At 41.8% G+C, this 21,844-nt stretch overlaps 1 protein-coding gene across 3 annotated transcripts in view; it reads right to left on the reverse strand.

The window, feature by feature from the left end:
* Positions 1 to 21,844, reverse strand: part of pnpla7b (patatin-like phospholipase domain containing 7b) — a 329,157-nt gene that overhangs the window by 302,275 nt on the left and 5,038 nt on the right. For 2 of the 3 annotated variants that reach the window (XM_072240527.1, XM_072240529.1), the window contains exons 2-4: positions 8,734 to 8,771; positions 4,266 to 4,340; positions 2,593 to 2,680 (exon numbers count right to left, since the gene is read on the reverse strand). In XM_072240527.1, the coding sequence (XP_072096628.1) occupies positions 2,593 to 2,680; positions 4,266 to 4,340; positions 8,734 to 8,771 (201 nt within the window). Of the gene's footprint in view, positions 1 to 2,592; positions 2,681 to 4,265; positions 4,341 to 8,733; positions 8,772 to 9,974; positions 10,645 to 21,844 lie in introns of those variants that run through there. The other variant, XM_072240528.1, reaches the window with a different exon arrangement.

Raw genomic sequence — 21,844 nt, forward strand, 5'->3', positions numbered from 1 at the left:
TCCACTTTTTCCACAAAGGACCGCACTGAGCTCCAAGGTATGTTCAGTGTCTTTGAGATGGTCCTGTACCCTCCCCCAGATTTGTGCTCTCTATTATCATTTCCCTGACTTGTCTTGAATGCTCTATTATCTCCATCTTGGTTTGGTCTGTTGAAAATCTACCATACTGTTGGACCTTAGAGAGAAGGGGTATTTCATTTTATGGATTCATTGAAAAAAGGCAATCCTCCAATTTTCTACATCAACAAATTGGTTAAGTTGGTAACGCAATAATACAATAAATTGCGCCTGAGGAAAGTTAGCGTAGTAATTACAATAGGGATGAATACTTTTTCAGCCTCACAATTTTGGTTTTTAATTTTTAGTTAATTGTTGAGCAATTTTGGAATGTTTCTTTTGATTTGATGATGCATGATCAGCTCAAAAATCTCACTTCAATATATTTTAAATTTAGAAAATCAGACAGTAAAATGTGAAAATAATTGTGAGGCTTGAATACTTTGTCCCAGGCACTGTAAGTGCTGGAATTGCCTCAGTTAACAATTCCATCACCCTAGCTTAAACAGCTTAAAATTTATCACAGGCCATATTTTGGTCATCCTTCCCAATACATGGCAATGGCAGAAAATTTACATTTTCTATATACTGCTTTCTCTGTAAACTACACAAAGAAAATCATATGAACATATACATAGGAATTAGCTGTAGCAGGACTCCCTGCCCTTCAAGCCTGCTAGCCATTTCATAAGATCAAGATAGATCCAGTTATTACTTGACTCCTCATTCTCAGCTGCACCAAGCACAAATATGCATCCACCTGTCTTAAAAAAAAATAGCCAAATGACTCTGCTTCCACTGCCCTTCGAGGAAGAGAGGACCACAAGAGGAAACATCCTCTCCACATCCACCCTGTTAATATCTCTCAGGATTTTGTACGTTTCAATCAAGTCCACTCCCATTCTTCCTTTGTAACCTATACAACCTTTCCTTGTAAGGCAAGCTGCCTATTCCAGACATTAGTCTAGTAAGCTGCTGATTGAATTCCTGATTAACCTTGGTTGCTTAAATCCACTTGACCTGGTTTAACCCCTTCTTGTTTATAGTAGTTGAGGTTTTAACATGCATGCTCTCACAATCATTCCATCACCAATTTCAATAAGCCAAAAGATTATAAGTACTACCTATCTATTCCTGAATCATTTGAATGCATTTGAAAGCAGAATTTGTCTAAATCAGATGATTCTCTTCAATTCTAATCAATTTATACTTCCTTTGTACTGATCCAGCACCTGCAGGCTTCTTCCCTTGTCAGCTTTCTCAAATCGCACAAAGCACAGAAAAATATCCAACAATTTTGCCATGCCCATATTTGTTTCAAATATCCTCTATATTGCTGGAGGCTACATAGAAATGGGAAACAAGAGGGTAAAAGGCCACTAACCAGCAGGACCCATGATACATAATTGCATAACTTGCCACTGCTTTCTGCACAGCACTTGCATGAGTGTGCACACTAAAAAGTAGGAACTACACTGATAAAAACTTTCACTATTGCTTTCAATACAAAGCTCTTTTCTCTAATCTTTGACCTCAATGTAATTAAGGGCCACCTCCATTCATCCATTTTCATTTGATCCCTTACTTCATCCCCCCCTTGAGCCATTGCTTTTCAGTAATCTTATTAGCTTAATCATGGATGATTAATCACTCCTTTCTATTTGAAGGGAGAGGGTGTGTATTTGCGTCATAACTATATTATCTCACCAGATTCATAAACACAAGAGATACTGTGGATGTTAGAAATGTCACACAACACGCACGCGTGCGCGAAGTGCTGGAGGAACTCCGCAAATTAAGCAGCATCTAAGGAGGGGAATGGTCTGAGACCCTTTGTCAGTTTAGTCCAGGATCTACGCTCCAGCAAAGATAACCAGCAGCTTTGGACTGCTGCACTTCACATTCTATCTGTAGGTGGGTGACTATTTTGGACTTGCTGTTCTACCCTGTCGATCTACTGTTACCAGATAACTGTGGATGTTCTTAGAGGCTTTGATTCTCTACCCAAAGTATCAAAAATAGGGGAGAATAAAGTAAGGTACTGAGATCAAGGCAGGGAGGAAAGAACTGGCTTTCCACATATAACATTAAAAACTATAAATTTCTAAGCAAACTTGAACCATATTTACTGCAATAAAGAAACAACGCCTAGGCAATGATGGGGGGCTTGCTCACTGATCTTTATTAGTCCTCACAAATTGCAGATTTCCTGTTCGTAGCTCAGAGTACACTTCTAGCCCTAACATGATGGTGTGAGGCATGAGTATCGTCTAACTACTGATGCTCTGTCACATGATGGCATGTGGTAGATCTCCCTGCAAATACAGTGCATTGAGGCATCGTCTCCTGTAAGGAAGAAAATTAATAATAGTTTACTGGTTCAACAGAAATCTTGTGTTTGATAATTGGAGGTTTCTACTCTATCTACTCTATAAACATGGTTAAAATTATTTAAAGAAAGCTGGGTTTTAGATGAGTGCAACGTGTTAGTACATCAAATGATTCAGTTAGCTCACTATTCAAAAATGTACTTACTCGACTGCTTCATTCTTCTGTAGATGAAAAAAACGATGATTACAACCAGAAGAATAGCAACAAGTGCTCCAATCATCATTCCTGTCAGCTGGAGGAAATATTTAAAAGTAATATGAATATACTTTGTCTGCAGAATCATTTTCCCACCACTGTACTGTAGTTCATTGGACAACTATTCTCTCCCAAGTAACCAAACTTTCTCCATTTACTCATGGATAAATGCTTTCAATTCCAGTCAATTTATACTTTACTCTGTCTCCATTAACGTCAGATGACGTATTTAATGGTTGGGATCATTTTCATGGAGCATTTTTATTAACCATGTCAATTTTGACCTTTCTGTCAAGGTCCACACCTTTATAATGTAAGCCTCTAGGTCATAGAGAACTGCTCCAGTATCTGGCACTTCATTCAATTGACAAATATCAATATTGGTATCTAAGAGGGGGACTTGGTATTCACTTCTATCATGGGAACATCACAGAATAGGCCAGGTTCATCTTCTCCACTGTTTTGAGGATGCACTTCTTACTGTGCAATAACCACAGCCAATCAGGAACTGGAGATTTAACCAAGAAGATGAGTTAAAACCAAAATCTTTTCCCCAATAGGTCAGGAATGGTTTGGATGTTTTGTTCTAAATATTCTTTCAATTTTACCAATATAAAGTGCACAGTTTATTCAAATCATAAAATCTCACAGCACAGGACACACTTGTGCTGTACTTCAGCTAAAATTTGAGAGAAAAATGGTATCCAGTTGCCCTGCCCTTTTCTCATAGTCCTGCAGATACTTCCATTTTGAATACTCATTAAGACCCCTTTAAAAGCTACAGGCAGCTTTACCACCCTTTCAGGCCATTTATTTTAGAAAATAAACCCAAAAAAATCTTGCCATCAGAATCAGGTTTATTATCATTGATTAATGTTATCAAGAAACATTCCCATAGGTGCTTCAGAGTGAATACACAAGATCCTTTCCCCCTTCATTTTAAGATAGATTTTATTGCCAAGCAAAAATAAATTAAATACTGGTGGGAAAAAAATTGCCAAGCCTACTGAAAGCAATATTTTCTAGATTCAGAATGCACCCAAGTATCAGAATAGATCAAATTCATTTTCTATATAGCTCATGACAATCTTCCATCACCGCCCACAGTATAACAGCCAGTAATACAAGACTTATTCTTTACTATTTTGAAACAAAAACTATATATTAATATACAACAAAAGCACAGCAATGCACCAGTAACCTTCATCTGACAAATACCAAAGTACTTAAAGAGTCAATGCTCCAGGTCAGAGACCAGAAAACCTCATCCCCTGATTGAATGATAAGCCTTGGAGAGCGACTGTGATCAAAGAAATAATACTTCCACTGACAAGAGGATCATTAAGCACAAAACACCAATTTTAGCTAAATGGCAAAAAAAGTCACGGACACTTGAGCAAGTTGTGATAATGTGGAAAGGTCAATGGAAACAGATTCAACAGTAATTTGCAAAATGAACAAAGAAAGAAAAATCGGTATGGTTATGTGGAAAGTGAAACTCAGTCATAGTTCTTTCAAAAAGCTGACAAGTGTAATAGGTCAGACCGCCTCCTTCTGTGGCAATATCCCAACAATTGCAAAGTCCACTACTTGCTTCCCATTATGCAACCACACATACATACCATTGTGGTCTGAATTTTCTCCTCCACAAACTGCTGGACTAATGCAGAAAGATCCCCACTGATTGGCATCCCAACCTGTTACAGACAACGAGAAATAAATACATTTATCAAAAGCAGTGTTTTAATCATTTCAAATTTTTGCTATAACAGGGCAAGAAGATATGGCATCACATAAAAACTCCGGCACCTACAACTTAGCACTAGAATTTTACTTTTTAGCTTTCCTTTATAGATTCCTTAGATTAGTTTATTTTGTGTTAAGGACTATTAATTTAGATGTATTAAAAGCAATAAGGTGAGAAAAGATGAAAAATGAAGGTAAGCTATCCAATAATATGAAAAAAGGTTACCAAAAGTTTTTTTTCCAGATATATAAAGAGTAAAAGAGGGAAGAATGGATATCAACCACTGGAAAATGATGTTCTAGAGGTAGTAATGAGGACAAAGAAATGGTAGACAAACTCAGTAAGTATTTTCTGTCAGACTTCACTGTGGAAGACACTAGCAGTATGCCAGACACTCAAGATTATCAGGGGGCTTTAGTGAGTGTAGTTGCTATTACTAAAGTGAATGTTCTTGGGAAGCCAAAGAGACTACACGTAGATAAATCACCTGAACCAGATGGACTACTGCCCAGGATTCTACAAGAGGTAGCTGAAGAGACTGCAGAGGCATTAGCAGTGATCTTTCAAGAATCATTAGATTCTGCAATGGGTCCAAAAGAAAACTGCAAATGTCACTTCACTCTTTATGAAGGGATGGAGGCAAAATAAAGGAAATTATAGGCCAGGTAGCCTGACTTCAGTGGTTGGGAAGGTGATGGAGTCCATTATTAAGGATGACGTTTCGGGGTACTTGGAGGCACATGATAAAATAGGCCAAAATCAGCATGGGAAGTTTTGCCAGACAAACCTGTTGAAATTCTTTTGGGGAAATAACATGCAGGATAGACAAAGGAAAGTCAGGGGATGTTGTTTACTTGGATTTTCAGAAGGCCTTTGAGAAGATGCTGCACACGAGGCTGCTCATCCAGATAAGAGCCTATGGGATAACAGGAAAGACTTTAGCAAGGACAGCAGATTGGATGACTGGCAAGCGGCAAAGAGTGGGAATAAAGGATTGGCTGCCGGTGACTAGTGGTGATCCACTGGGGTGAGTGTTGAAACTGCTACTTTTCCCCATTATATGTAAATGACTTGGATGATAGAATTGAAGGCTTTGTGGACCATATAAAGATACGTGAAGGAGCAGGTAGTGTTGTGGAAGCAGGAAGTTTGCAGCATTAGGTTAGGAGAATGGGCAAAGAAATGGCAGATGGAATACAGTGCAGGGAAGTGTATGGTCATGCAATCTAGTAGAAGGATAAAAAGTGTAGACTATTTTCTAAACAGCGAGCAAGTTCAGAAATCAGTGAAGCAAAGAAACTTTGGAATCCTTGTGCAGGATTCCTTAAAGATTAACTTGCAGGTTGAGTTGGTGGTAAGGAAGGTAAATTCAATATTAACATTCATTTCAGGAGAACTAAAATTATAAAAGCAAAGGTGTAATCTTGAGGCGTTGTAAGGCATTGATCAGACCACACTTGGAGTATAGTGATTATATTGGGCCCCTTACCTAAATAGAGATGTACTGGCATTGGAGAGGGTCCAAGAGAAGGTTCACAAGAATGATACCAGAAATTAAAGGGTTAATGCATGAGATGTTTGATTGCTCTGGGCCTGTACTTGCTGGAGTTTAAAAGAATTGCGGGGGGGAGGGAAGTAGGCGGAAGAGAAATCTCATTGAAATCTATCAGATATTGAAAGATAGAGTGGATGTGGAGAGGTTGTTTCTATAAGTGGGGGAATCTAGGACCAGAGGGCACAGCCTCAGAATAGAAGGGTGCCCCTTTAGAATAAGGATGAGGAGGAATTTCTTCGGCCACAGTGTGGAATTCATTGCTGATTGCTGTGGAGGTCAATTCATTGGCATATTTAACGCAGAGGTTGATTAATAAGGGTGTCAAAGGTTACGAGGAATAGGCAAGAGAATAGGGTTTAAAAGGATAGTCAATTAGCCATGATGGAATGGCACAGCAGACTTAATGTGCTGAATGGTCTACTTCTGCTCCTATGTCTTATGCGATTGGGACTATTATCAAAACATATTTACACAGACTTCTACATCCTGATAGTAGACTTTTCAGATCATTAAGTATTCTTTTTCAATATTTGGCCACTGCTACTTTATTAGTCAGTACAGTAGCTAACATACACTTCAGTGACCTGCAAACAACATTACCAATGGTCAATATATACAATGTGTGCTTTAATGGAACAACTGAAGGCTCAGTCCCAACTCAAGTAAATCCATGGAATCTTGAATTCACCCAGAGAGCATAGAACAATACAGCACAGTGTCACGTACCCCGTGACGGGGATAAAGAACCAGCAGAAATAGAAACCACTTTGGAGTCCAGTATTGCTATAAACTACTAATATTTATTAGTAACAATGCAATACAGTAATATAAATGTACATAAATCAAACAGGTTAGCAATGATTATATATAAAAGTAAGTGTGGAATATATATGTATGAAAACCAAGCTTCTTTAAGTCTAGGGGTAAAAAGATACAGTCCTACAATGTTGAGTAAAGTTCAGTTCAGTTTGTGGTATTTAGTTGAGTAGTGGTAGAGAGAGAGGGAGACGGAGACGGAGATGGAGACAGAAGTCTTCAGGTGAGCTGATGCAGTCGATCTTCTCGTCATCCTCCAAGATCCTTTACAAGTCACCGACTGTGACTTTAACCAGGGGGGCCGGTCTTCCTGCGGTGGAGCTATCACCCCGGCAAGGGTGGACACATAGACAACTCCCCACCAGTCAACCCCTTCTCCTCAAATTGGAATAGCAATTTGGATCGACCCGCCTGATCGATCCTCCAAAACCCACTTTCTCTGCGGGCACAACAATGTTCATTCAGTGTCCAGATCATGCGTCCGAGGTCTGTATCATCTAACCTCCCATTTATTTCACCAGGCTGAGCATCACCTGTCATTTAAAGAGTCCCTCCTTCCTTTGTCTGTGAAGAAATGCACAAGCAGGCAACAAGTCCTTGAAAGTAACATCAACAACCAGCCTTCGGTTACCACAGCAACTTCCAAGCTGCTCGGTGCTGTCCCCAACTCCAAACTCAGTAGAAATCCAAAGTTACTTCCAATGCCTTAAAGTGACAGTCCAACCGTTAATCTTCGTCTCTCTCTCTCTCTCTCTCTCTCTCTCTCTCTCTCTCTTTTTTCAAAAGTAACACATCGGTAGTAAATAACTCTCTCCCTGTCTCTCTTCAAACAGTTAATAGGGACACTCCTGGATCCCCTCACAACAGGAACAGGCATGTCACCCACAATGTTGCACCAAACCATTTCACCAAATGCCGTCAAAGAGGTTCTTGAACACCTCTATCATATTTTCCTCCACCTGCACCATCACTCTATTTAAAAAAAAAACTTGTCCCACACATTTCTTTGAACTTACAGCTCTCCCCTTAAATGTATGCCCTCGCATATCAGACATTTCAACACTGGGAGAAAGGCAGTGGCTATCTATTCTATCTATGCCCCTCATTATCTTATAAGCCTCAATCAGGTATTCCCTTAGCTCTGCCATTCTAGAGAAGACAACCCAAGTTTATCCAACCTCTCCTTATAGTAGATGCCCTCTAATCCAGGTAGCATCCTGGTAAATCTTTTCTGCACCCTCTCTAAAGCTTCCATATCCTTCCTATAAGTAACCTGAAATGAAAGCAATATCAAAAATGCAACCTAATCGGTCTTATAAATCTACAACCTAACTTCCTGACTCTTGAATGCAGCTACTTAATTAATGCTATATGTCTTCTTCATCACTATCAAACCGAGTTGCCACTTTTGTAGAGTTATGGGCTTAGACCCTGAAGATCCTTCTGCACTTCAACACCAGGTAATAGCAAGACCCTCACACCTCTTTAGGTTTGCTCTCCCAAAGTGCAACAATTCCTATTTGACTGGATGAAGCTCCATCAACCATTTCTTTACTCATTATCTGCAACTGATCTATATCCTGCTGCATCCTTTGCCGGTCTTCTGTACTAACCATAACACCATCAATCCTCATATTATCTGCAAACTTCCTAACCCACCTCACATACTTTTTCCAACAAATACATGTAATATTGGATCATTTTTCTCAATAAACAAATGAACAAGTATAATACTTTGTGCTATTTATTTAATTGGGTTCTCTTTATCTTGTTTAACAACTTATGTGAAGATCTGATGACATTTTAGGTCATATTTATGCAAATATACAAATACAGGGTTCACAAACTTTCTAGCCCCACTGTATAAATGTCACAAGACTCCTATCACCATGAATGCAGGAACAACTTGAACGATACTCTAGGCTCTACAGTATTGATGTCCACTGATGAAACAGAGAAATTGAAGAACTACCTCAGAGCTTACGCAGCCATCTGGCTCCTTCAGTGCATCTGGAGTAAAGAAAGAGAAAACAGTCAAAACCAATTCAGAACAAAAGCACACTACATGCATTGACCATAACGAGACATGGTAAAAATCAAGTGCAAAATAATCAGAACTCGTTTGGGGAAAACAGCTGTATTGTCCATTAATAGATATCGCTTTACCTATGATTATTTCTTGGACCAAAAGAAGCTACAGAAAGGTGTAAAAATTAGTCAGCCCCATCTTGATGCACTGATGCACCCCCATACCATCACAGATGGCATCTGTAGTATCCAAGAGACATCAAGGAGTGGTGCCTCAGAAAGGAGACGGCCATTATTAAGGAGCCCCATCACTCAGGATACACCCTCTTCTCATTGTTACCATCGAGGTGGTACAGAAGCCTGAAGGCACACACTCAGCGATTCGGGAACAGCTTCTTCCTCTCCACCATACAATTCCTAAATGGACATTGCACCCATGAATACTACCTCATTTTAAAAAAAATACACATAATTTCTGTTTTTGCCCTATTTTTTATATATACACACACACACACACACACACACACCCCATTTCCAGAAAAGTTGGGATATTTTCCAAAATGCAATAAAGATGAAAATCTGTGATATGTTAATTCACGTGAACCTTTATTTAACTGACAAAAATACAAAGAAAAGATTTTCAATAGTTTTACTGACCAACTTAATTGTATTTTGTAAACATACACAAATTTAGAATTTGATGGCTGCAACACACTCAACAAAAGTTGGGACAGAGTCATGTTTACCATTGTGTTACATCACCTTTCCTTTTAATAACACTTTTAAATCATTTTGGAACTGAGGATACTAATTGGAGTAGATTTGCAATTGGAAATTTTGTCCATTCTTGCTTGATATAAGACTTCAGCTGCTCAACAGTCTGTGGTCTCCGTTGTCTGATTCTCCTCTTCATGATGCGCCATACATTTTCAATAGGAGATAGATCTGGACTGGCAGCAGGCCAGTCAAGCATACGCACTCTGTGCCTACAAAGCCACACTGTTGTAGCCCGTGCAGAATGTGGTCTGGCATTGTCCTGCTGAAATAAGCATGGACGTCCCAGGGAGAGACGTCGCCTTGATGGCAACATACGTCTCTCAAAATCCTAACATACGCCTCAGAGTTAATGGTACCTTCACATACATGCAATTCACTCATGCCGTGGGCACTGATGCACCTCCATACCATCACAGATGCTGGCTTTTGCACCTTTCGCTGATAACAATCTGGATGGTCGTTTTCATCTTTGGCATGGAGAACTCGACACCCATTTTTTCCGAAAACTAGCTGAAATGTGGATTCATCTAACCACAGCACATGGTTCCACAGTTTTTCGGTCCATCTGAGATGAGCTCGCACCCAGAGAACTCGCCAGTGTTTCTGCATAGAGTTGATGTATGGTTTCCTCCTTGCGTAATACAGTTTCAAGTTGCACTTCTGGATGCAGCAATGGACTGTGTTGAGTGACAATGGTTTTTCAAAGTACTCCCGAGCGCAGGTGGCTATAACTGTCACAGTAGCATGACGGTTTCTTAGGCAGTGCTGCCTGAAGCTCAAAGATCACGCGCATTCAACAGTGGTTTTCGACCTTGCCCTTTACGCACTGAGATGTCTTTGAATTCTCTGAATCTTTTCACAATATTATGTACTGTAGATGTTGAAAGACCTAAATTCTCTGCAATCTTGCATTGAGAAATATTCCTTTTGAACTGACTAACAATTCTCTCACGAATTTTGGCACAAAGGGGTGAGTCACGACCCATCCTTGCTTGCAAAGACTGAGCCTTTGATGGACGCTACTTTTATACCCAGTCATGATACCTCACCTGCTACCAATTAGCCTGTTTAATCTGGATTCTTCCAAACCGGTGTTACTTGAATATTCTGTGCACTTTTCAATCTTATTTTAACTCTGTCCCAACTTTTGTTGAGTGTGTTGCAGCCATCAAATTGTAAATTTGTGTATATTTACAAAATACAATTAAGTTGGTCAGTAAAGCTATTGAAAATCTTCTCTTTATACTTTTGTCAGTTAAATAAAGGTTCACGTGAATTAACATATCACAGATTTTTGTTCTTATTGCATTTTGGAAAATATCCCAATTTTTCTGGAAATGGGGTTTGTAGATTATATATATAGACAGTGTATAAAACTACACTGTCCTATTACCATAGACTATCCTGTGATGCACCAGATGATCATGGAACTATCAGAGCTAAAAGATTATATGGAATAAAAACCTAGGTTAATTATATAATTATGAAACAGAACTTCCTTTTTAAGTCAAAGTAGTAGGGAATGGAGTCATTGAAGTTTACAGCACAGTAGGCTGGCTTTAGGCAAATCCTATACGTACTTGCTAGAAATGAAATTTAAATTAATTCCATTTCCCAGCTCTTGGTTCACAGTTCTACAGGCAACAAGTCATTCAAGTACAAGGGATTCTGCCTCCACCACCATTTCAGGCAGTGAGTTTCAGATCAAACCCCACTCCCCAACCTCTTGACAGATCATGCCATTAACCTGCGTGCTAGCACCAAATGCTTGCTGCCAAGACATAGTTGGCATTGCTACCCTTGCCCTTCTACTAGGCACAGTGGGCTGCAGGAAAGCTTCAACAACAGGGTGCGAACTTAAGTCCCTGCCCCAAAGGCCCCTGTTAGCTCCCCAACAGAACAGGCTGCCAGGGACTTTTCCTGTTTTTAATACATCCTAATGATCAGTTATTTGAAAAGTGAACAAATATAAAAAAATGTATTAAAAATCATAAATTTAAATACTTCAGTGGTTGGTAAGTTGATGGAAAAGATCTTGAGAGGCAGGATTTATGAACATTTGGAGAGGCATAATTAGGAATAGTCAGCATGGCTTTGTCAAAGGCAGGTCGTGCCTTATGAGCTTGATTGAATTTTTTGAGAATATGACTAAACACGTTGATGAAGGTGGAGCAGTGGATGCAGTGTAAATGGATTTCAGCAAGGCATTTGATAAGGTTCCCCATGCAAGGCTTATTGAGAAAGAAAGGAGGCATGGGATCCAAGGGGACATTGCTTTGCGGATACAGAACTGGCTTGCTCACAGAAGGCAAAGAGTGGTTGTAGATGGGTCATATTCTGCATGGAGGTCAGTGGTGTGCCTCAGGGGTCTGTTCTGGGACCCCTTCTCTTCATGATTTTTATAAATGACCTGGATGAGGAAATGGAGGGATGGGTTAGTAAATTTGCTGATGACACAAGGGTTAAGGTTGTTGTGGATAATGTGGAGGGTTGTCAGAGGTTACAGAGGGACATCGATAGGATGCAAAACTGGGCTGAGAAGCGGCAGATGGAGTTCAACCCAGATAAGTGTGAGGTGGTTCATTTTGGTAGGTCAAATATGATGGCAGAATATAGTATTAATAGTAAGACTCTTGGCAGTGTGGAGCATCAGAGGGATCTTGGGTCCAAGTTCATAGAACACTCAAACCTGCTGCGCAGATTTACTCTGTAGTTAAGAAGGCATTCAGAGCATTGGTCTTCATCAATCGTGGGATTGAGTTTAGTAGCCAAGAGGTAATGTTACAGCTATATCGGACCCTGGTCAGACCCCACTTGGAATACTCTGCTCAGTTCTGGTCACCTCACTACAGGAAGGATGTGGAAACCATAGAAAGGGTACAGAGGAGATTTACAAGGATGTTGCCTGGATTGGGGAGCATGCCTTACAAGAATAGACAATAGACAATAGGTGCAGGAGTAGGTCATTCGGCCCTTTGAGCCAGCACCGCCATTCACTGTGATCATGGATGATCATCCACAATCAGTATCCAGTTCCTGTCTTATCCCCATAACCTTTGATTCCTCTATCTTTAAGAGCTCTATCCATCTCTTTCTTGAAAGCATCCAGAGACTTGGCCTCCACAGCCTTCTGGAGCACAGCATTCCATATATCCACCACTCTCTGGGTGAAAAAAGTTTTTCCTCAACTCCGTTCTAAATGGCCTACCTCTTATTTTTAAACTGTGGCCTCTGGTTCTGGACTCACCCATCAGCGGGAAAATGCTTCCTGCCTCCAGCGTGTCCAATCCCTTAATAATCTTATATGTTTCAATAAGATCCCCTCTCAGCCTTCTAAATTCCAGCGTATACAAGCCCAGTCGCTCCAATCTTTTGACATATGACAGTCCCGCCATCCCGGGAATTAACCTTGTGAACCTACGCTGCACTCCCTCAATAGCAAGAATGTCCTTCCTCAAATTTGGAGACCAAAACTGCACACAGTAATAGGTTGAGTGAACTTGGCCTTTTCTCCTTGGAGCAACAGAGGATGAGAGGTGACCTGATAGAGGTGTATAAGATGATGAGAGGCATTGATCGTGTGGATAGTCAGACGCTTTTTCCCAGGGCTGAAATGGCTAACACAAGAGGGCACAGTTTTAAGGTGCTTAGAAGTCGGTACAGAGGAGATGTCAGGGGTAAGTTGTTGTTTATTTATTTATTTATTTAATTTTTTATATAAACGCAGTGAGTGGTGAGTGCATGGAATAAGCTGCCAGCGACGGTGGTGGAGGTGCATACGATAGGGTCTTTTAAGAGAGTCCTGGATAGGTACGTGGAGCTTAGAAAATTAGAGGGCTAAGGGTAACCCTAGGTAATTTCTAAAGTAAGTACTGTACTTGTTTGGCACAACATTGTGGGCCAAAGGGTCTGTATCATGCTGTAGGTTTTCTATGTTTCTAATTTCCATGGATTCCAGTCAATTGGGACACACCAGGACCAGTATATTTTGACTGAATTAAGTAACTACCAAAATTAACCGAAGTTTCATGGAAATTGTTCAAAAGGTATAAAAATATAAACTATAGTTTAACTGAGTAACAAATTATGTATTTAAGTGAAATATAGAACAAATTGAAATACTACCAATACCACTACAGTGCTAGAAAACTGCATTAGTTCTTAATAGCTATCAATGGAGGAATTCATTACATACACTGCTATGTATGGGGTGTTCAAGGAGGGATAGCACCTCTGGTGAAGGGGCTTGTCGTGTCCATTCTGAAGCAGCTCAATCACCATTGGTCTCCAGCAGACACTCAGCTTTCACCTGTGGCTCCAAGTGCTGTTTGTACGTGACAGTAGTCACACCTGGTACACCGGTTCAAAAGGTGGGCTAAACTATGTGAGGACAGCCAGCAAGCAAGTCTCACACCCCAGCGAAACAGGGATATGCCTGACCTAGGAAGCAAAGTCAGCTCCTGCATACTAAATGGATGAGAGCAACAATGAAATCCAATAGCTGAGGCAGCTGCTCTGCAACATTTCGTGGAGAGTGAAGGACATGATACGGCATAGTTATTCACTGCAACCAAGGAAGACCCCAGTTTGTGAAGACTACTCGTACCATTGGACCCAGACTTCCAAGAAGAGTGGAGCTGTCCCTGTGCAACAGCTTTTCCACTTTAAAAACCCTCCCACACAGGTTTCACTATCGTCATTAGAAGCGACGGATAGCCAACATGCTGCAGGCTTCTCTTGATTGACTGTGAACGAACAAAATTAATGTAGACCACCTAGTGCAGATAATGGACCGCCTTTATATAATGCTTTCAATAATTGCATCCTCCAAATCTTCATTTTCATTGTAACATTCAAGATGATTGCCAATACCTTCAAGTTCTTCATAGTTCCTAATTCATTTTAAGTAGTGAAATCATTTAATTTTCACTACCAGTATTTCTGCATCTTCAAGCGTGAATGCTTGAAACCACAGTGAGCAAAATAATTCTGAACAGTTCTAAGGTATTGGAAAAGCCTAAAAGAGCTCGTAAGGGTGTTACACTTAGCGTAAAACTAGACATAATTAAGCTTTTCGATCGTGGTAAACGAAGTAAGGACAAAGTGAGTTTGGTTTGTGGAAGTTGACGAAGATGATGTTGAAGAGGTTTTGGCATACCATGATCAAGAACTGATAGATGAAGAGCTGATGCAATTCTAAGAGGAAAGGATAACAATCAAAACCGAATGCAGTAGCGAATGGACTGAAAGTGAAGTCGTCCAGAAACTGAACATGAAGCAACTATGTGAGAATTTCGCTGCAATGATTGCAGAAAAGTACGGCTTTAATTTTGAAAGGGTACATAGATTTAGGGTATATTTGCAGGATGGTTTGAGTGCTTACAAAGAACTGTATGATATAAAAATGCGCGAGGCTAAGCAGTCAAGCATACCGTCGTTTTTCAAGCCTTCCACATCAGCCAACGAACCTCGACCTTCGACATCGTGGCAGGCAGACATAGAAGATGACCTGCCTGCCCTGATGGAAACAGACAACGATGAGATGACACCCCAGTGTCCCACCACCCCAACCTCCAGGCCGCAGACCGATACATTGCCGCGAAGCATGCAGTGGTGCAGCAGTAGCCAGGACGCACCCAACACATCTTTAAGAAAAAAGTCGAAATAAACAAGCTAATTAATAAGGTGCCACCTGGCACATAAATGTCGGCCCAGATCAGAGGTGACTGCCGATTACGTCACCTCTGATCTGGGCCGACATTTACGCGCCAGGTGGCACCTAATTAATTAGCTTGTTTATTCGGCTTTCTTCTTAAAGATGTGCTGGGTGCGTCCCGGCTGCCGCTGCACCACTGCATGCTTTGCAGATCAGTATCGGTCCGCGGCCTGGAGGTTAGAGACCACTGCACCACTCCAACCTCTGAGGACTCAGCCTAACACACCATCATCAGTGTGCTCGCTGTCTCCCCGATTCCAGTAAGTGATACTACACTGTACATACATTATTTCTACCTTATATAGGCTGTGTATTTTTGTGTGTTATTTGGTATGATTTGGCAGCTTCATAGCTTAAAGGTTACTGGAGAGAGTGTTTCTGCCGAGAGCACTTGCGTGAGATTTTTGTTACGGTGGACAGTGCGGCAATGGTTGTAGAAAAGTATTTCTACTTTATATAGGCTGTGTATTTATCATATCATTCCTGCTTTTACTATATGTTACTGTTATTTTAGATTTTGTGTGTTATTTGGCATGATTTGGTAGGTTATTTTTAGGGTCTGCGAACGCTCACAAATTTTTCCCATATAAATAAATGGTAATTGCTTCTTCGCTTTACGACATTCCAGCTTACTGCATCAAAACTGCATCATCCATCCTTCATTAACACCAAGTCTAAATTCCTGGACATCCTCCCCAACTACACCATGGAATACCTTCATGGGTAGGACCACAGAAGGCACTTTTCAACCACTTCTCAAGGGCATTTAGAGAAGGATAATAAATGCTAGTGCAAATCCCAGGGACGAATTAAAGAAATTGACTTTTCTCTTTGAACCTATAACAAATAATTCAATTAACGTTCTACGTCTCCTTTTTTTTAGTATAGTATCCCGACCCCAATCCAACTGACTGATCACAAGGGAACTAGTCCCAGCTAAGTTTAAGTCCCAGTAGGATTGTTCTCTTCTTCCCTTGTTATGTTCAAGTAATCCATAATTTAAACCCATGAGACCTACACCATTACTAGCAACATTCAACCCCATGCCAGTCTACATATAGTTCGGATTGGAATTATTATCAAAAGTTCTACCACGTTCCCAGCAGAATCAGAGACCTTATCGCTGATTATTACAGCAACTTCAGGATGAGGGTCTCTTCAGGAGCAATTACATCAACCTAGCACAAGGTGGAGATTGGCATCATCACAGGGTGCACTATCTCAGTGACACTGTTCTCCCTAGCCATGAACATGCTCACTAAGTCTGCTGAACCAGAGTGCAGAGGGCCCAGAATGAAATCCACTCAATGGCAACCACCTGTCAGGGCATTTATGGAGTACCTCACAGTCACCACAGAATCAGTCCCAGGCTGCCGGTGGATTCTGCAAGGGCTCGAAAAGCTGGTGGAGTGGGCCCAGATGCATTTCAAACCAGCCAAATCAAGATCGATGGTGCTGAAGAAAGGGAAGGTGGAGAACAAGTTCCGGTTCAGCATCGCAGGCACAGCCATCCCAACCATCACAGAAAAGCCAGTCAAGAGCTTAGGCAAAGTTTACGACAGCTCTTTAAGGGACACAACATCCATTCAGGCGACCTGCACCGAGCTGGATGGCTGGCTGAAATCTGTGGACAAATCTGGCCTACCGGGGAAGTTTAAAGCCTGTACCAGCATGGCATTCTTCCCAGAATCCTGTGGCCCCTCCTTGTCTATGCAGTTCCGATCTCGACAGCTGAAACCTTAGGGAGGAGGATTAGCAACCACCTCAGGAGATGGCTGGGGCTGCCAAAGAGCCTGAGCAGTATCGCACTCTATGGACACCACAACAAACTGCAACTGCCCTTCAAATCCTTGGAGGAAGAATTCAAGGTAACAAGAGCCAGAGAAGTGCTACAGTATAGGGACTCAAGTGACCTGAAGGTGGCTAGAGCAGGGATCCAAGTGAGGACTGACAGGAAGTGGAGGGCAGAGGAAGCTTTTCCGGAAGCAGAGGCGAGGTTGCGTCACAGGAGGCTGGTGGGAGTGGTCACACGAGGCCGAGCTGGGCTAGGATCCTTTCCAACTCCCCAAATGGACACCAGAGGGAAGGAAAGGCATCGTACAGTTCAGGAGGAGGTGAGAGCAGTAGTGGAGGAGACGAGAGCCTAGAAGGAGGTGGGAATGAAGCAACAGGGAGCTTGGACAAGATGGGAGAATGCGGTTGAGAGGAAAGTGACCTGGGCTGATCTTTGGAAAGTCGAACCACACCGCATCCAATTTCTCATCCAGGCAGTGTACGATGTGCTTCCAAGCCCATCAAACCTGCACACATGGGGCAAGGCAGAGTCATCTGCGTGCTCACTGTGTTCCAAGCGAGGAACCCTGGAGCACATGCTCAGCGGCTGTACAAGGGCACTTGGTGAGGGACGGTACAGGCAGAGGCATCATCAGGTCCTGAAGACCATCGCTGAAGCCGTCAGCGCAGGAGTTGAGTGGGCGAAGTGGTCCCGACCCTCCAAGCAGACCATTGCCTTTGTCAGAGCTGGGGAGCAGCCAATACCTGCAGGCATCCTGACCTTGCAAGGGACTGGCAGCTGTTGGTGGACCTCGAACGGCAGCTAAGTTCCCCAACCATATCGCAGCCACCACCCTGCGACCAGACATTGTCCTAGTGTCTAAGTCTACTAAGTAAGTGGTGCTGCTGGAGCTGACAGTCCCATGGGAAGATAGCTTGGAAGAGGCCTTTGAAAGGAAGCTCTCCAAGTACGCAGGACTGGTCAGCAACTGTCAGCAGGCTGGATGGAGAGCAAGGTGTCTCCCAGTGGAGGTTGGTTGTAGGGGATTCACAGCCCGTTCCTTAGTTAGAGCCTTGAGCAATTTAGGCATCGAGGGAGAGAGGAAGAGGAGAGCCATCCGCAGTACCACCGATGCGGCAGAGAGGGCCTCAAGATGGCTGTGGCTCAAAAGAGGGGAGCCATGGAGTCATAAGTAGCTAGCCATCCGGACACAAGGTGGGGTCTGATCAGCCCCGGCTGGGTCACCTGGAGGAGGTTGTATGATGTTGAAAGACCCGAAACACCCGATGATTCCAGGAACATCACTGAAGATGTGTCCAGAAGCATCAGTAGGTGCATATACACAGAACTTTCACCCTGGGTCAAACTCTCCCAACAGAACCAAGTTCTGTGACAGTAGTTCACTCATGACCTGTAACATTTTGATCTTCACCTCTCCACTTCAAGCCATTCTCTATACACAATCCTGTCTTTAACCCCGACACACAGCCTTATGGATCCCAGTCCCAGCCACAGAGAACTTATCCATCACTCTACTATCCAACAGTAATTTGTTCCTTTTTACTCCTCCTCCCTCACCACTTACTTACACAGCGACTGCGTCAGATTGCCCGCATCCGAATGATCCACACACATTCAAAAACAAGGCTCATTCTTGTCTGCATCCTGATATTCCTGGCTACTGTCTAAGTGGTGCAAGTGTCTTCAGATCAAGTTGTGCACGTAACACTACACTTCCCTGCACCCCATATCACTTTCTAGGCTATGATATGATCCCAGCAACGACAATGAACATTAAACCACCATTTTCCAGACTGTTGCTAATCTCATGGCTCTTCAGCCTGTTCTTTTTCCACTCCTCTCCTTGATGATTTTAATCTTGATCAACACTTCAATCGGCGCAGAGTAACGGAGTCTATCATGCACTCGTGTTCTGCCATAAGAAATCGACACAGAATCTCATCCACGTCAAATCCCCCAGGAGATCGCAGTAGCACCAGATAGCACCAGTCAGCCCAAAAATACATTCTTAAAAGTGAAATTACAGGCTACAATCAATTGCAGTTCAGAAGTATATTTAGCTGAAGTATATCCAGTAAGCCATCTGCAAAATGTCGCCATTGGTCACTACAGCTATCTTGCCAGAGAAGTTCCAAATGCAGGACATAAAGTAAAGGACCACCCCACAGAACTCATTTGTTTCTACCCCAGTTTGATGGTCAGCTGTGCAGACCAACCCGTGAGCAGGAAATTTTTACTAGGCCTAAAAACAGCACAGCACTTTAAATGACTTTTCCTGTAATATGTATACTTAGAATCAAAATTTTAAAAATCGCATTTTGATTTTATAAATTGAAGGTATAATGAAATACAGTACAAAGAAAATCCTTCATATTTCATAAACTTTTTCTAACTGCATCCAATTCCAGCTAAATGGCAACAAGGGCTACATGCGTGGGAGCATTTCAGTTGCTGCGCGGCCACGCACTTGAAAGCGAAGACTGGAAGATGGTAATTAGTAGTTCAATATTCACTAGACTATTCATAACGTAAAACTCAAAACAAATTATAACATGTGACACATAACGTATCATTATTCCAATGATAATCCCTGCTCCAAAGTGATGAACAATATAAATATAGGGTAAGACTCTGACAATCTGTTGTTCTATTGATCTGATATCTGGCTCACCAGAGCCCCATTTCTCACAATCCCTTTAAACTCACTACATGTGTTTCCTATGCTACCTTTAAATTCACCGTGCTCAATGGCAACTTTTATTACTGTGTAACATAAAGAGATGAATTAGAAGTGTGTTGATATATTAATAGGAGTAAAGTTCAGTTAATAAGAGTAATGTAAAATTGTCCAGAAAATGTGCCAATCCAGTACCAAAATCTCAAAGCTGCTGAATTAGCTGCGCTTTACCATGAAATGGTATGAGCAAGTCATAGAGCACTATAGCACAGAAACACAGCCTTCAACCCATCTAGTCCATGCCAACTGTTGCACATCCTCGTCCCATCTTCCTAGGCACATGGACCATAGCCCTCCATACCACTCCCATCCATATACTTATCCAAACTTCTCTTAAAGGTTGCAATCAAAGCCCCACCCATCACTTTCGTTCACAGCTCGTTCCACACTCGCATCACCCAGAGTGAAGAGGTTCCCCTTAGATATTACACCTTTCACCCTTAACTTGTGACCTCTTAACTTGTCTCACCCAACCTCAGTGAAAAGAGCCTGCTTATATTTACCATATTTAATACCCCTGATAATTTTGTACATCTTCATCAAATCTCCCCTCATGCTCCGAAGTTCCAGGGAATACAGTCCTAACCTATTCAACCTTTCCCTATAACTCAGGTCCTCAAGACCTGGCAACATCCTTGTAAATTTTCCCTGTACTCTTTCAATCTTACTGATAACTTTCTGTAGGTAGGTGAGCAGAGCTGTACATAATACTCCAAATTCGGCCTCATCAACATCTTATACAACTTCAACTTAACATCCCAACTCCTATACTTAACATTCTGATTTTTGAAGGTCAATGTGCCAAAACTTCTTCTTATGTCACTATTTCTCCGTGACAATACTTTCACAGAATTATTGATCTGTATTTCCAAATCCCTCCGTCTTACCACACCCTGTGCCCTATTGCTTACTGTCTAAGTCCTGCCCTGGCTTGTCCTACCAAAGTACAATTTTTTGAATTAAATTCCAATTTTCAGCCGACTATTCCAACAGGTCTAAATCCCACTGCAAACCTTGATAGCCTTCCTCACTGTCCACTATTACATCCCCAACCTAGGTGTTGTCGAAGTGCTGATCCAGTTTAACACATAAATCATCCAAATCATTAATATAGATGGCAAAACAACAAAAGAACCAGCACCAGTCGCTGCTGCGCACCATTAGTCACAGGCCTCCAGTCAGAGGCAACCATCCACTGGCACTCTGGCTTCTCCGGCTAAGCCAACATTAAATTCAATTTTTATACTTTATAGTCACCAAACAATTGATACTAGACCGTACAATCATCACAGCGATATTTGATTCTGCGCTTCGCGCTCCCTGGGAGTACAAATCGATAGTAAATATTAAAAGTTTAAATTATAAATCATAAATAGAAAATAGAAAAGAGAAAGTAAGGTAGTGCAAAAAAACCGAGAAGCTTTACCACTTTACTACCGAGAATTTACTACTTCATCTCACAATTGCCACATAAGGTTACAGAAATAGCTTCATACGTTATGAAATTTCTATTAATCATACTGAACAAACTGTCTGCTAAAAATTGGTCCCAAAAATTTCGCATCTACTGATCAACTACAAGCATTACAAAACAAGGCAACACTGTAAACAGAACTAATACAATAAACCTGATCAACTCCTTTGGATCGGGACTACAGAGCGTCGTGGGAGCTGAATTGTGAAGGAAGGCAGTTTTTTTTTTTAAAACTTCGAGTGCAAGAAGGGCGAGACTGAACAGGCGCGTGACATCAGCAGGACCGCGCGAAGAGTTTAAAAAGGCGACCACCCTATACAGTGGGCAGCGGAGTGAGCAGTAGCAGAGTGTAGGGCTTTGGCTTCAACGGGCTTCGGCAATAAACGGGAAGAGGCGAGAGCTGAAGCACCAGCTCCTTTTTCTCTCACCCCCCACCCCTTTCGCGAATCGGCCCGGACAGACAGGAACAGCAGGGCTCTCACAGCTAACGGTTTAAAAAGTTTGTCTGTTTGGCGAGGTAGGTGGGTGAGTAGTGTTTCATTCGTGTAGAATTAGA

The sequence above is a fragment of the Mobula birostris genome, chromosome 22 (assembly GCF_030028105.1).
Source record: "Mobula birostris isolate sMobBir1 chromosome 22, sMobBir1.hap1, whole genome shotgun sequence".
NCBI classification, from domain to species: domain Eukaryota; kingdom Metazoa; phylum Chordata; class Chondrichthyes; order Myliobatiformes; family Myliobatidae; genus Mobula; species Mobula birostris.